The sequence below is a fragment of the Gobius niger genome, assembly GCF_951799975.1.
Source record: "Gobius niger genome assembly, chromosome: 16".
Lineage (NCBI taxonomy): Eukaryota > Metazoa > Chordata > Actinopteri > Gobiiformes > Gobiidae > Gobius > Gobius niger.
Window position 1 is genome coordinate 4067660 of NC_136867.1, and position 13451 is coordinate 4081110.

The 13451-nt window shown below is 44.1% G+C and overlaps 1 protein-coding gene across 1 annotated transcript in view; it reads left to right on the forward strand.

The window, feature by feature from the left end:
* Positions 1-13004, forward strand: part of meis2a (Meis homeobox 2a) — a 151614-nt gene extending 138610 nt beyond the window's left edge. The window contains 3 exon segments of the mRNA XM_079573242.1: positions 1062-1151; positions 2189-2287; positions 12899-13004. Of these exon segments, the coding sequence (XP_079429368.1) occupies positions 1062-1151; positions 2189-2247 (149 nt within the window). The 3' untranslated portion in view covers positions 2248-2287; positions 12899-13004.
* Positions 13005-13451: the final 447 nt, after the last annotated feature.

A 13451-nucleotide genomic window follows, 5' to 3' on the forward strand; every position in this document is an offset into this window, starting at 1 on the left:
GGGGAAAAAATACTAAGCAGTGTCGACCTGGACTGCAAGACGAATCGCAATTTAAAACACAAAAGTCACTATTTATAGGGGCTAGATGCAAGTTAGCCATTTTATACTCACTACTGCCACCTCAGGTCATACATGTAGCTGCAGCTTCTATATTAAGCTCGTGCATGACGGCACTTCGGACCCGAAGTAACAACGTTTTGAGTGATGAATAGATTTGGGCTCATTCTACACATTAGGCCATTGTTGAAACATGTTAACATTTTTAAACTCCGTAGACCCTTTAAAGGGGCTAGATGCAAGTTTGCCATTTTATACTCACTACTGCCACCTCAGGCCATATGTGTAACTGCACCTTCTATATTAAGCTCGTGTATGACGGCACTTCGAACACCTTTTTGAGTGACAGTGCAGGATTTTAGAGGCAGTTGTGGTGAACAGGTCTGAGCTCATTCTACACATTAGGACATGGCTGGAACATGTAGGGGGAGGAAAGTACGTAATTTTAACATTTTTAAACTCCGTATAGTCCCTTTAAGGCACTATACCGGTATTTTTCCAGTCGTGGAATAATATTATTGTACCCTCTGCATCTAATTTTAAAGCCTGTTTTATCAATATCGAAGTCGCTTGCTGCTTACCTCACTGTGACAGTGTAGCTCCCTGAAATTTGCTTTCGGAAAAGTGTGGAATGAGTTGGGACCACGATATCGTTGTCCTCATATTTCATCACATAGGACGCTTAGAAAGTTTCAGAAAGTGCCAAAACATACCAATGATTCTTATTCAAGTAATAAATATCAAACAATTTGACCGATGTGCCGCTCTAACCTCGCCTGTGCCCGCCGTGCGACGCCTCCGCTCACACTCTTTTTTTTCTCCAATGTCTTAACAGTGTGTTTGGGCTGTCGCTGGGACAAACTGCTGATTGTGTGGTGTTTTTCTCTCCTTCTCCCCCCCATCCCCCCCCCGCCCCCTCCTGCCCCCCGCCCCGCCCGCCTGCCCTCTTCCCGTGTTGATGTCCACGTTTTGACTACAATCAGGTTTTCTTCTTGATCCTTCAGTGAGCCAAGGAGCAGCGTACAGTCCCGAGGGCCAGCCCATGGGCAGCTTCGTGCTGGACGGGCAGCAGCACATGGGGATCCGACCGGCCGGTAAGTGCGCCCACGCCGGGGGGAAGAGGGGCGCAGTGTTAACCAGCATGTAGCGCATCTGACTAACAAAATGAAAAAAGAAGTGACGCCAACAATCAGCTTCAGGGTCATTCAAGAGCTTCAAAACACTCTTTCTGAAGTCAAGTGGCTTAGTGGTTAGAGCTCTTGCCTCACACGTACTAGCATGACAAGCGGGACCAGTCTAGTAATTATATATTTTTTTAAAAATGGACTGGACGGCAGTACAAAAAATATGAACGGCCATTTAAATATGGACAAAGGAGGATCAGGTCCAAGGTTAGGGTTAGGGTCTCCTGGTGACTTGGATACTCCAGTTTCCTCCATCAATTCAAAACATGCACAATAAGCTAATCCTCTGTGCATGTAGCTCAGGATCTGGAGATGGATGTTGCTTATACTTACCTCATAACATGAGCATTGAGCAATTCCCTTAACAAATTTCCCTCGGATCCATATCAGAACACTGTAAATAGAAATACGAAATCTTGAACTATCACATTTCTGTCAGGGCCAGTTGCCTGCCGCCCCCCCTGAACATGGGGGTTAGGGTTAGCAAGTGTGGTGTAAGCTGTGGTCCAGTCACACAGACCCTACACACATAAGTTATTTTGTGAAAATCCGATCAAAACCGGCCTCCTGCCCTTCAAATTTCACCGTTCACCACAGTCCGGGGCTTGTTTTGACTTCCCCTTTAGCATCCCGCATGACGTTTGCTAACATCGCTCTGACCCAGCCGCCCTCTTGACCCGGCGCACTTCCTCGCTAACCACTTCCCACCTTGTTTAGCTTTAGCATTAGCCTCCCCTGTTAGCCGCTAATCCTCGCATTAACACCCCGTGGCCTCGCCGTTTCCTTCTAAGCCTCCTTGCCTGTCCCGCTTGTTGTTTTTACCTAAGGGGGTAAATCTTTTCACAAATAAACTATCTGCTTGTTTCTCCTTCCATCCAGAGATCTTTTTTTTTTTTTTTTTCTCCTTCGCTGACATCTCCTCTGGCGTTTCTCTCCTCTCTCTCTAGGGCCTATGAGTGGAATGGGGATGAATATGGGCATGGATGGGCAATGGCACTACATGTAACCGCTCCCGTCATGTAAAGCAAAAAAAGGCAAAGGGGGAAGTAAGTACTGGGATCTTTTCTTGTTTGTTTTTAAAATATTTTATTTACACTCTTTGGTTGTGGCTTATTGTGTTTCCCTCACATCGTTTCATTTCACTTGAGCGTCAGAAACAGCTTCCTTCTCCGCAGGGTTCACGCCGCAGTGTGTTTTTAGCGTTGGTTGTTAGCTTGCGCGGTGGCTGGTTGGTGGTTTTGAAGATTGCTCGCTTTTCCCAATGTGTTTCCGTCAGGTTTAACGCACATGTGACAGGTTTGATCAAGCCTTAAAGTAAGTAGTCATAGTTTTACACAAGTGAAGAGAAGCAGAGAAGCACAATGAATTCTTCTAAGCTCCAGACTAAATGACGAGATATTGATGGCAGTAACATTCTTCTTTACACACAGGTCCCTTTTAGCGTAAAAAAAAAACATAGATTTGGTTATACTATTAGGTACGATATTGGTACTGAAGCTAAAAGTGAAACAAAAAGTGTCAATCTGGGGAAAACTTGGCAAAGTTGGCCTTTAAAGGAATAGGCCACCGTTTTTTCCATACTGAGCTTGGTCGCTTCTAACTTGACTCCGTTTGGAGCTATAGGAATACACTGGGAGAGGCCAACTGCTAGCAACAGCTTTGGTCTTTTTGCGTGATTGAGGGCACACAGTTCTTCCATACATCAGTGTTAATTTCGTCGACTAAAATGTTTAGTCTTCATTTTAGTCAAAGTGTTATTTTTGACGACTAAAATTGGACTAAAACTAAATTAGAAGTTTTTCATGAGACTAAAACTGTGACTAAAATGTCCAGATATTTTAGTCGACTAAAATAAGACTAAATAAAAATGAAAAGGAGAGACTAAAATCATCCAAACTTCTATTGACCGTCTGAAAGAGCCTCAGATCATGTAAATTCTCTGCCAAATGGATGAATCATGTGGAGCAGCTCCATGAAGCAGAGGAACAACATTAAATATGATTATAATGAATATTATCAATGCAAAGTCGACTAAATTCATCTTAAATTTAGTCGACTCTACTTGCAATTTTAGTCGATTAAAACTAAAATTGAAGATATTTTTTTGACTAAAACTAGACTAAAATCGAACAACATTTTCATCAAAAGACTAAAATTAAAACTAAATTAAAATATGTTGTCAAAATTAACACTGCCAAACAGAGATATGTTCTTACCTGAGCTTAGACGAGTTGATGTGTGCCTGTCTGGAAGAGCGTGGTAGCTTCTAACTTCACCCCGTTTGGAGCTATAGGAACACATTAGGAGAGGCCAAATGCTAACAACATCTTTGGTCATTCTGCGTGACTGAGGGCACGCACAAAGACCAGACGGGTACGCATCAACTCGTCTAAGCTCAGGTAAGAACATATCTCGGTATGGAAAAACGGTGGCCTGTTCCTTTAAGAGATGGTGAAAATGACAAAACAAGAGAGAAAGATTGTGCATTTCTAGGAATTTCAAGCGCTGGGGTTGGTTAAGAGACAATCATCAGGATGTGACTGGTCGAAGGAGCTGTTTGTGAATCCAGGCATCATCTTCATTTGCATTAATATCAACGTCTACCTCGGCGCTCGCCTAATACGTTTTTTATGAGCGATCGATTGCCCAAACTGGTCGTTACCTTGATGCACGAGCCTCCAAAGACGTTGTCTGCGCGGACCAGACACATTTGGCTTTTAAGGTTATCGCCAACAGTAAACAAACTGACGAAATGGCCACCGACAAAGCCTTGGACACCGGTTGCTTAGCTATACTCGAGAATGAGATCGGAATACAACTTTTTATGGCCTTAAACAGTTGCTGTGGGAGACATTTTGGCGTACAGTCCATCCTCCCCCCTCAGCTTCACCGCTCTCCGTCCGGCATCTAATTGCGTGTCCAGTCCTGTGCGTCATCTCGTAGCTACAGGCGCTTCTTTTAGCATCACTTGATAAGCTAGCCGATTGACTAAGCGCTGCAGCGTCGCGGCTTCTGGTCTAAACTTTTGCCTCGAGAAATTCCAGCGCGGCGGAATTCTTCAAAAAAAAAAAGCGCCGATAAGTAATTGCATTAGGTCAGTGCTCACACATGAGTTCATCTGCGGAGTTTTTGATCGGATAATGTGGCCGAGAGTCGAGTCCAGTTAGCTCAGCCGCGGTTTAGCTCGGAGCCACGATTACTGTAAGGATTGTGGAAGTTCATTTAAAGGAACGGCCTGCTATGTTTAGAATGATTCCAAATAGTCAAATCTGTGGTGATTTCAAGGGGGCCGGTCGCGCATTCCACAATCATAAACCGATGGAGATTTTGAAATGTTAATTGCCGGAACGACAGTTTACTAAAGCATTCGGACAATGCGCTTGCCAAATCGTGCATGTCTTTTCGACTTGGTGGTGTTGCTCCGTGTTTACGTCTCCGAATCCCAGAGTAGGCATTTGGGGGGGGGGGGGGTCCGGGCAGTTTATAAAGGCGCTAAACCATCCCCAGGACAAAACAAGGCGGACTTGTGGCGCCGGTAACAACATTAAAGGGAGAGTGAAACGGGGGCGACGCGACCCGAACCCAAACCTGCCGCGACTTTCCCGGCAAATTTATTTATCACAACACGGCCATCGCTCTCCTCATCCCCCCGGACGGCCCTATGCAAATGTTGGACGTTTAGGGAAAAAATAACATCTCCTTGGGGGGGGTGGGTGGGGGGAGAAAGGGGGGGTCTGCCTGGGAGAAATTAAGCAGGCTCCAGTGAAGCGATAAAGAAGAGAGAAGTGAAAGTGTCCGCCGAGTGACATAAATCCGTCCCGGGCCACGATTGATGCGCAAATTATCTTATATGCAAAGACAGGAACACGGCACTACATTACCGGCCCGTAGAGAGATATACGGGCCGGCGGGGTAGGGCGATCTTTTCACTTGGGGGGTGGTTTTAGCTCGGAGCGGCGCGGTGGGAGGTGCGGGGGGGGGTTTGTTTTGATTATTTTTCGCTGGATGGAGACGATTTAAGACAAGGCGGGGGCCACAGAGAGAGAGACTAGCCTGACCCCAAACGCAAGAGAGGGGGAGACACATCGGCGTGGGATTTATAAGGTTGCCGACATAGCTGCATCCCAAACGGGCTCCCTGTTAGCTTAGTTACGGCTCGATGCTACTTGATTAGGAGCTTTTGCATACAGTTCAGAGCATCTCCATGTTAGCATTTAGCCATCAACCTGCGCACGGCCGTCTCAATGACTTGAATTGAGGAAATGTATCTTGTTTTCACTCATTTGGACACTTTTCCTGCTTCTTTGAGGACATTTCAGACCAGTTCTAGGGTAAATCTCACTTGAAGTAAGAAAGTAAAATTGCCAATGAGATAAGACCAATTTTCTTACCCCATTGGCAAAGAAAATGACCTGAAATAAGGACGAAACGTATCGAAACGAGTCAGAAACATCTGAACAAGTGAAATAAGCTAGAACTTAACTAGTCAAAACAACTAAAATTTGGATTATTATGCTCAAATTGAGATGTTTATACTAGTTAAATACTTTTTGCAGGGTACTATGCCAGAGTTTGAAATCCAGTAATACTTTGGTTTACTCTTTCACATAAGCGATTGGTGAAGAACAATTCTATATTTAGATGCCAACCGTTTGAAATACAGATAAAATCCCGTGTTTACCATAAGATCTGGGCAAGGGAACCGTAGATTTGACGAAATTAGCTTTAATTTCACTGCTTTAACATGCAAATTACATACACTTCCCATTAGCATTTTGGCTAAGCTAGGATCTTTCCTTGAGTTGCCAATCCTAGCATCCCTCTTAGAACTTCAACTGTGTATTAGGTGCAATTTCTGGTTGTCAAATGAGGCTAGTTTGCAGCGATGACTTTGTTAGATCTTACATAGACATAGTCTTGAGTTTGTTTTCCTAATGCTAATAAACTATTTATTAGCATTGGAATGAGGCTAGTCAATCCATGCACGGCTTATGATATTAAATTGTGTTATTTGACGATTCTAACCAGGCTTCACCTTGGCAATACAACATTGCCAACGTGCATTATTCAGCTTGAAATTCACTTTTGGCCCCCGAAACATCAGTCTTCCAAAACTACATGTGATATTCCCTCTTGGACTATAACATTTACATGCATTTTAAACCCTGGCATATTCCCGGATACCTAATTCCACTTCTCGGCGTGTAACTGCACGGTCGGATATATAGCCCTACACACCATTACAGCTAAATGGCCGCAGACTGATTAAACCTCTACAGCGCCACAGTGCTGACATTTTGAAAAATCAAGACGTATGACATCCCGAAGGCGGCCGGGGCGAGCTGGGGGCGCAGCGCACGCTTTTTATTTAACACCTTAAACTCCCGTGCCCAATGAGCCACAATATAATAACACTTACCTTGATTAAAAGATCCCTTTATATGTAAATGGTCGTTGGGAATTTCCGAAAGGGTCAATGCGGCAATTCAAGCGATAGGCGTTATTTCAGCTCTCTTTCCCTTTCCCTCTTCTATGGGCTTCCTCATGTCTCTTGCCCCTTCTGTCTCCAGTAATGACAATGTTAAAAAAAAAGAAAAAAAAGGAAAGCAATGTTCCCTAAAACAGCCCCGCACAGAAACAACATTTGCTCGGCTTGGCTAATTCTTAATACGGGGCCGTATAATTCGCCGAACAGTTTAATTGCGCGACGTACTTTATGCTTCATGACCAATTACATTAATAGCTTAATACAGAAGGAATATGATCCGCTCTTGATTTGATTACACAGACCCACAATATGGCGTATTTGGTACTTAATTACGGACGGCCATTGAGCAGGAGCGCCGTGGCAGAACGCGAGGGGCAATGGAGGGAAAACTCGGGGAAAAGGCAGACGATATGGAGGGGAGAGGGTCCGGTTATTGTCTCGGACGGCTTTGGCACTCCGGTTAATAAAAAAAAGGGGGGGGGGGGGAAAGCAGGGTATGTCCACTTAATAACGGAATAGCGGTGGATTACAAGAGTGGAAGATTAGCGGCTTACGGTGGCGAAAAGCGTCCGGCGGGCCCTTTTAACGAGAGCTGATGCAGGTTATATGGAGGTAGCGTGAAGGTTTATTCCGCAAAGTGGGCTTTTAAGAGACTGGCGACGGTTGATGGTGGAAGAACGAACGGCGAGAGATGGTGGGACGACAGCGTTGTTGGGACGATCGATTGTGATGTTTTCTGACGGACTGCAAAAAGTATTTAACTAGATCAGTATAAACATCTCAATTTGAGCATAATAACCCAAATTTTAGTTGTTTTGACGAGTTAAGAAGTTCTTGGGCGTTCGTCCCAGATTATCTCACTTGTTCTGAGATGTTTCTGACTCGTTTCGATACATTTCGTCCTTATTTCAGGTCATTTTCTTTGCCAATGGGGTAAGAAAATTGGTCTTGTCTCATTGGCAATTTTACTTTCTTATTTCAAGTGAGATTTACCCCAGAACTGGTCTGAAATGTCCTCAAACAAGCAAAGTAAACTTGGTCCGATCAGGAAAAGTGTCTGAATGAGGGAAAACCGCTCAAAACAAGATGCATTTCCTCAATTCAAGTCATTTAAGCCAATGCTTGATATTTACTTTTTGTAGTGCGGATATTGCGATCAGAGGTTCACGTCCGGTAGCAGTGACCTTTGATGCAAACGATTTCGGATACACGTCTATTCCAACTTTTCGGACATTTACGATTTAGCTCGACCCTGTTTCCAAACGGTTAAAGTCTGAGTTAGCTACAGACGTTGTTCATGCAAGTTGATCAGATTTCAGCCAGCACTGGTTTAGCATCTTTTCTCTCAGACCAAGAAAATAAATCTTACAATGTTTACATCAGAACACCAAAAAAAATGAGCCTAATTTGGATGATCCGCGCTGGCTTTGTCAATGTGTTAAGGCAAATCATTTCAATCTTAGCCACGATGCCGCTTTTGAGCTCGACTTTGCAAACCCCCCCGAAATTTGCGATCCAGTTTACACTGTATAGCCGACATTCACTGCTTCAAGATGTTTACATTCGGGGCTTGGAAACGGCTAAAAAGCACGAAAAATCTCCCAAATTTACGACGCAGCGTAGCAGTATAAACATTCCCTCAGAAAATGGTCCGGCTTTCAACCAATGATCCTGGTCATTAATCTTGGCGGGGGCCGTACCCCTCTCGCTCTCTCTCTCGCTCTCTCTTCTCTCTTTCGCTGTGTTCCACCCCTCGCTAGGCCCTGCGGTGTCATTCCTTAATTGCGGTGTACTAAGGTGGAGGAATGCAGCGAGTGAGCATGCCTAGTGACCTTCCAGTGACCTCTCCCCTCCTATTACCGCTCCTAATCCCCCAGGGCTTCACGTTACAAGCCCGGACCAAGACCTATAGGTACACCCAACCACCGCCACCGCCACTGGCTCCAGTGGGATGAACTATTTCCCCCCCAATGGGCTAGTCCTAGTTTGGCCCTTTCGGATTCTGGCAAACAGTGGCGGATTGTAAAGGCTTTTTCAGAGCCCTTAGCCTTCGGGAGTTCTGGGGCTAACCCAAGAGGACGTCCATCTCTTTCATCCTCCAACGTCCCCTTGTGTCGCACTAACTTTTTTTTCTTAACTGGAGCTTCAAGGTTGACAGGTAGCGTTAGTTGTTGACACTGTGCCCTGTATGGAAACGGACACTTTGCTTCAACGGAGGAGCCTGTGCAGGGTTCGCAGATGATGTCACAGCACGGAAAACAGAAGCCGAATGAGTGTCGAGGTTGAGTTATGAAATGGATTATTTGTTTTGATGCTGTAAAACGTGCAAAATCCATACAGGCAGACGGTATTTCAATTCACAACAGCGTAACGATAACAGCATTAGCAGTAGCTTCCCCTTTAAATCCAACATTACTTTTTAGTAGGTACTTAACAAATAATGGACTGGAAATAAAGTGTCTCAGCGGTAAATAGAAAAGTGATACCAGTCAGATCACCGTGCCAATAATAGTTTTTTGACCTGAGTGGTTTTGACAGCAGCCTTGCAGCTAACTTCTGTCGTCGATGCAAATATGACTAGCATCTAGCCATTAGCATTACGCAAGAGTATTGTAAAAGACATTAGTGCATGTTACAAAGATGTTTATATGCGATCAAGCAGGTTCACTACATGATATCGAGTCTTACAATGATTGATCGTTTTGATTGATAGCTAGCTTAAACCTTTTCGCTACAATCAGGGCTATTGAGCTAATAAGCTTTTTGACCAGAATTCCACCAGTAGCACAACACTGAAGTCCCTGTCATACCTTTAACTTCATCACTAGCTTAATCTTCTCCAGACAGCCTAAGTTAAAGCATTAAAAGTACAGTACAGTTCTGCTAATTGAAATTGCTAACAGAATTGTTTTCCGTTTCAAGCATCTACACTCTGGACTTAAATTACCCCAACCAATATCCACGTCAAACTGTCATACTTGCCTTGAGTGGAATATTATTAAGCGCTATGCAAGCCACAGCGCTTAAAAGCCCACGAGAGAAATACAAAACCGCCATGCCGCGGAAAGTCGATTTGCGCCTCTGTTTTAATGACGAATTCAGGTGACTGGGCTGTGACAGTGCATCCACAGAACGCCTTACTTCCTCACTTTGTTTTGCTCAAACGTTCTCCACGCTAGTCGGCTAATCCCCAGCGCTATGGTGTTACAGCTAACCGAGTGCTCAATTATTTAAGCGCTTCTTGAAAGGGGGATTCTAAATCAAATATGTCGGTAGTGGCTCGTCCCCCCCCTCTGAGAGGACCGCACGGGGGATTGGGGAATTGACTGTTCTCCTTGTAAAAGTATTAGCGCTTTGGAGACGTCGATAGCAATGCTTCCTTGAAGGCTAATCCAAAGGCCGTACACACAGATGTTTGGGAATGTTGAGGGTCATTGGTGACTGATGTCCTGGTTTAGACATGCTTTTGTGTTAGTTTAGAGCGGGCTTGTTTTGCACGGTACGAGAAAAAAAAAATGCTGTCTCGGATATTGTAATAATATCGCTATTGCTAAACCGTTTCAACACAAATCAGGACCAAAAACAAGGCGGTTACGGTTAAAGGGAATGGAGAAAGTCGGGCGTAATAATGAACTATTGAGCCTTTTTCAGTTTCTATACGTTTTTGTTTTGTTGGTTTCAAGCTATGTTCGTACGTACGTAGAAGGAAATGTGCAAATCTAAGTCAAATGGAAGATCTCAGGTATTTTGGAATATATTGTAGTGTGTGTCTTGGGTTAACCTCTTAACTCCCACCTGAACATGTTTTCTCCTGTTCTCCAAATTCTCCAAATCTAAAAAGCTTCTTCAAAATGGCGACAAGAAACGAGATGAAAATGAGGATGTAAATTGACAAAAATCCAGCAAAAAAAAGTGACAAAAATCCAGAAAAAAGTGACAAAAATCCAGCAAAAATGTGACAAAAATCCAGAAAAAAAGTGACAAAAATGCAGAAAAAAGTGACAAAAATCCAGCAAAAAAGTGACAAAAATCCAGCAAAAAAGTGACAAAAATCCAGCAAAAAAGTGACAAAAATCCAGCAAAAAAGTAACAAAAAACACATAAGGGAAATAAAACGTGACGACAATGGCAAAGAGGAGGGAATACATTTGGTTTTGGCGGGTGGTAAGAGCTTAACAATAATTTGGGGATGTATTGTGAAGTCGTATAGTTTAGTCTTCTTATTTTCATTGATTGTTCAGTCGTGGTTGCTGCTCTGGTTACAGACGTACATTTTTCCCATAGACATTTTGAAAAGAAATATGAAAGCTAACCAGTTCTGTGGTAATCCATGACCATCATCTGGCGCCCCAGCGTAGAACGTCTGACCTTAAAGGAACAGGCCACCGCTTTTTCCATACTGAGATATGTTCTTACCTGAGCTTAGACGAGTTGATGCGTACCTGTCTGGTCTTTGTGTGTGCCCGTGGAAGAGCGTGGTAGCTTCCAACTTCACCCTCGTTTGGAGCTATAGGAATATACTGGGAGAGGCCCAATGCTAACAACATCTTAGTTTATTTTGCATGACTGAGCACATGCACAGAGACCAGAGAGGTGCGCATCAACTCGCCTAAGCTCAGGCAATAACATATCTCAGTATGGCAAAATGGTGGCCTGTTCCTTTAAGGTAATTCTTCAGACAGATGATCGCATACAATAGCGATTTGTTTAAGTACACCATAAATAAATATATACATAAATATATTGTCATTTCCTTGGCAGAATAAAAGACTGGAGCAGTCAACATCGCTTGCATTTGAAGGAGGTGTTGCTTCACTTCTGAAAACTCCAGTGCAGCATTGGAACACTTAGAACACTTAGAACACTTAGCCTGAACATTGTGTGTCGTCTCTGCTGGTTTGACACTAGTGGGAACTTGGTGACAGCACAAGCCTGCTCTCCATAGTGCATACAGCTTGGTTTTGCATTCTTGCATCCTCGCCCTCCTCCTCCTCCACCCCGCACTGTCTGTCTGTCTGTCTGTCTGTCGAGAATGGCGCGGATCATTTTTCTAAACCTGAGATGTGACCACAACGCTACTGGGCATTGTAAACCACTCACCATAGCCCGAAATAGCCCCGGCGCAATGGTGTGTGTCTTTACTCGCCCGGGCTAAAGAGGTGCAGGCACGGAACGGCCCTCGTAAAAAAAAACGCGATAAGCTATTTGAAATTGAATTCACCCTCGGTTGCATCGGGCTGTCAAGTGGCCGCACATGTTTGACCTAATTTGTTGTAGAAATACGGCACTAAAGTAATGTCGGCGTATAAAGTTGTGGCTGTGAACCTGCCAGAGCTTTTTTGATGATATGGACAAAGCCCATTCAAACGACGGGCTCTTGTTTTTATATTAGCTGATGTGAAATGTTGGAGTGAATTCATCTGTTCTTATCAAAACAAAGGAGGAAGAAAATATCCTTGTGTATTGAGCAATAGTGTAATGTTGACATTCAAGAGTTTTTAGATTTGAGTCATGCGGAACTGGAGGAAATTGTGCTTAGTTCAGGTGGGGGTTAAGAGGTTAAACCACCTGCCTAAACCAAATGCATTCTGTCCTCTTTGGCTTTTATATAGGCCTGTGTAACGCCTCATTTTTGTCACATTTTTGTTGAATTTTTGTCACATTTTTGTTAAATTTTTGTCCCTTTTTAGTTAATTTTTTGTCACATTTTTGTTGAATTTTTGTCACTTTTTAGTTAATTTTTTGTCACATTTTTGTTGAATTTTTGTCTTTTTTTTGTCTTTTTTTGTCACTTTTTGGTTTAATTTTTGTCACATTTTTGTTGAATTTTTGTCCCTTTTTAGTTAATTATTTGTCACATTTTTGTTGAATTTTTGTCTTTTTTTTGTTGAATTTTTGTCACATTTTTGTAGATTTTTTGTCAAATTTTGTCGAATTTTTGTCACTTTTTGGTTGAATTTTTGTCACATTTTTGTCACATTTTTGTTGCTTTTACATCCTTGTTTTCTTTTCATATTCTGTAGCTGTTTTGGTGCTTTTTTCCGAAGAAGCTTTTTGATTAGGCTAAAGCCAAACTGGATCAAATGTGTTCAGTTCAGGTGGGGGTTAAGAGGTTAAAAGGCAGACCATGCACAGACACTGACTCTCCTTCTCTCTCTCTTGTGTCCAGGATTGCCAGGCATCCCGGGTGACTTGGGCCCACACGGCGCTCCTATGGGCATGAGCATGGCACCCGCCTTCACCCACCACCCCCACCCCCACCACCACCACCCGCACCACCAGATGACCTCACCCCATCCGCCGCACCTCCACCACGGACCTCCGCCCCTGCACCCTCATCACCACCATCGCTCCCACCACCACCACCACCACCACCCCGCCTCCTCCTCCTCCTCCGCTGCCGCCGCCTACCTGCCCGGACACCCTCCCCCATCGCCCCACCACCACGCCGCCATGCTGATGCACCCGGGAGCACCCACCCACCTCCATCCACCACCTCCGCCGCCGCACCACCTGGACATGTCCACCCAGAGGACCCCCCTGCTGTCCCCCGACGCCGGAGGACAAGGCTTGGACATCCACGCCCAGTGATGTTCGGACGTGGGGGAAAATCACCCGGACTTCAGAACTTCTTTCTCCACTTGACAAGCAGCTACTTACAAGAAAAACAACAACAACAACAACAACAACAACAACACACAATCTTTTTTGCTATTTGTAAG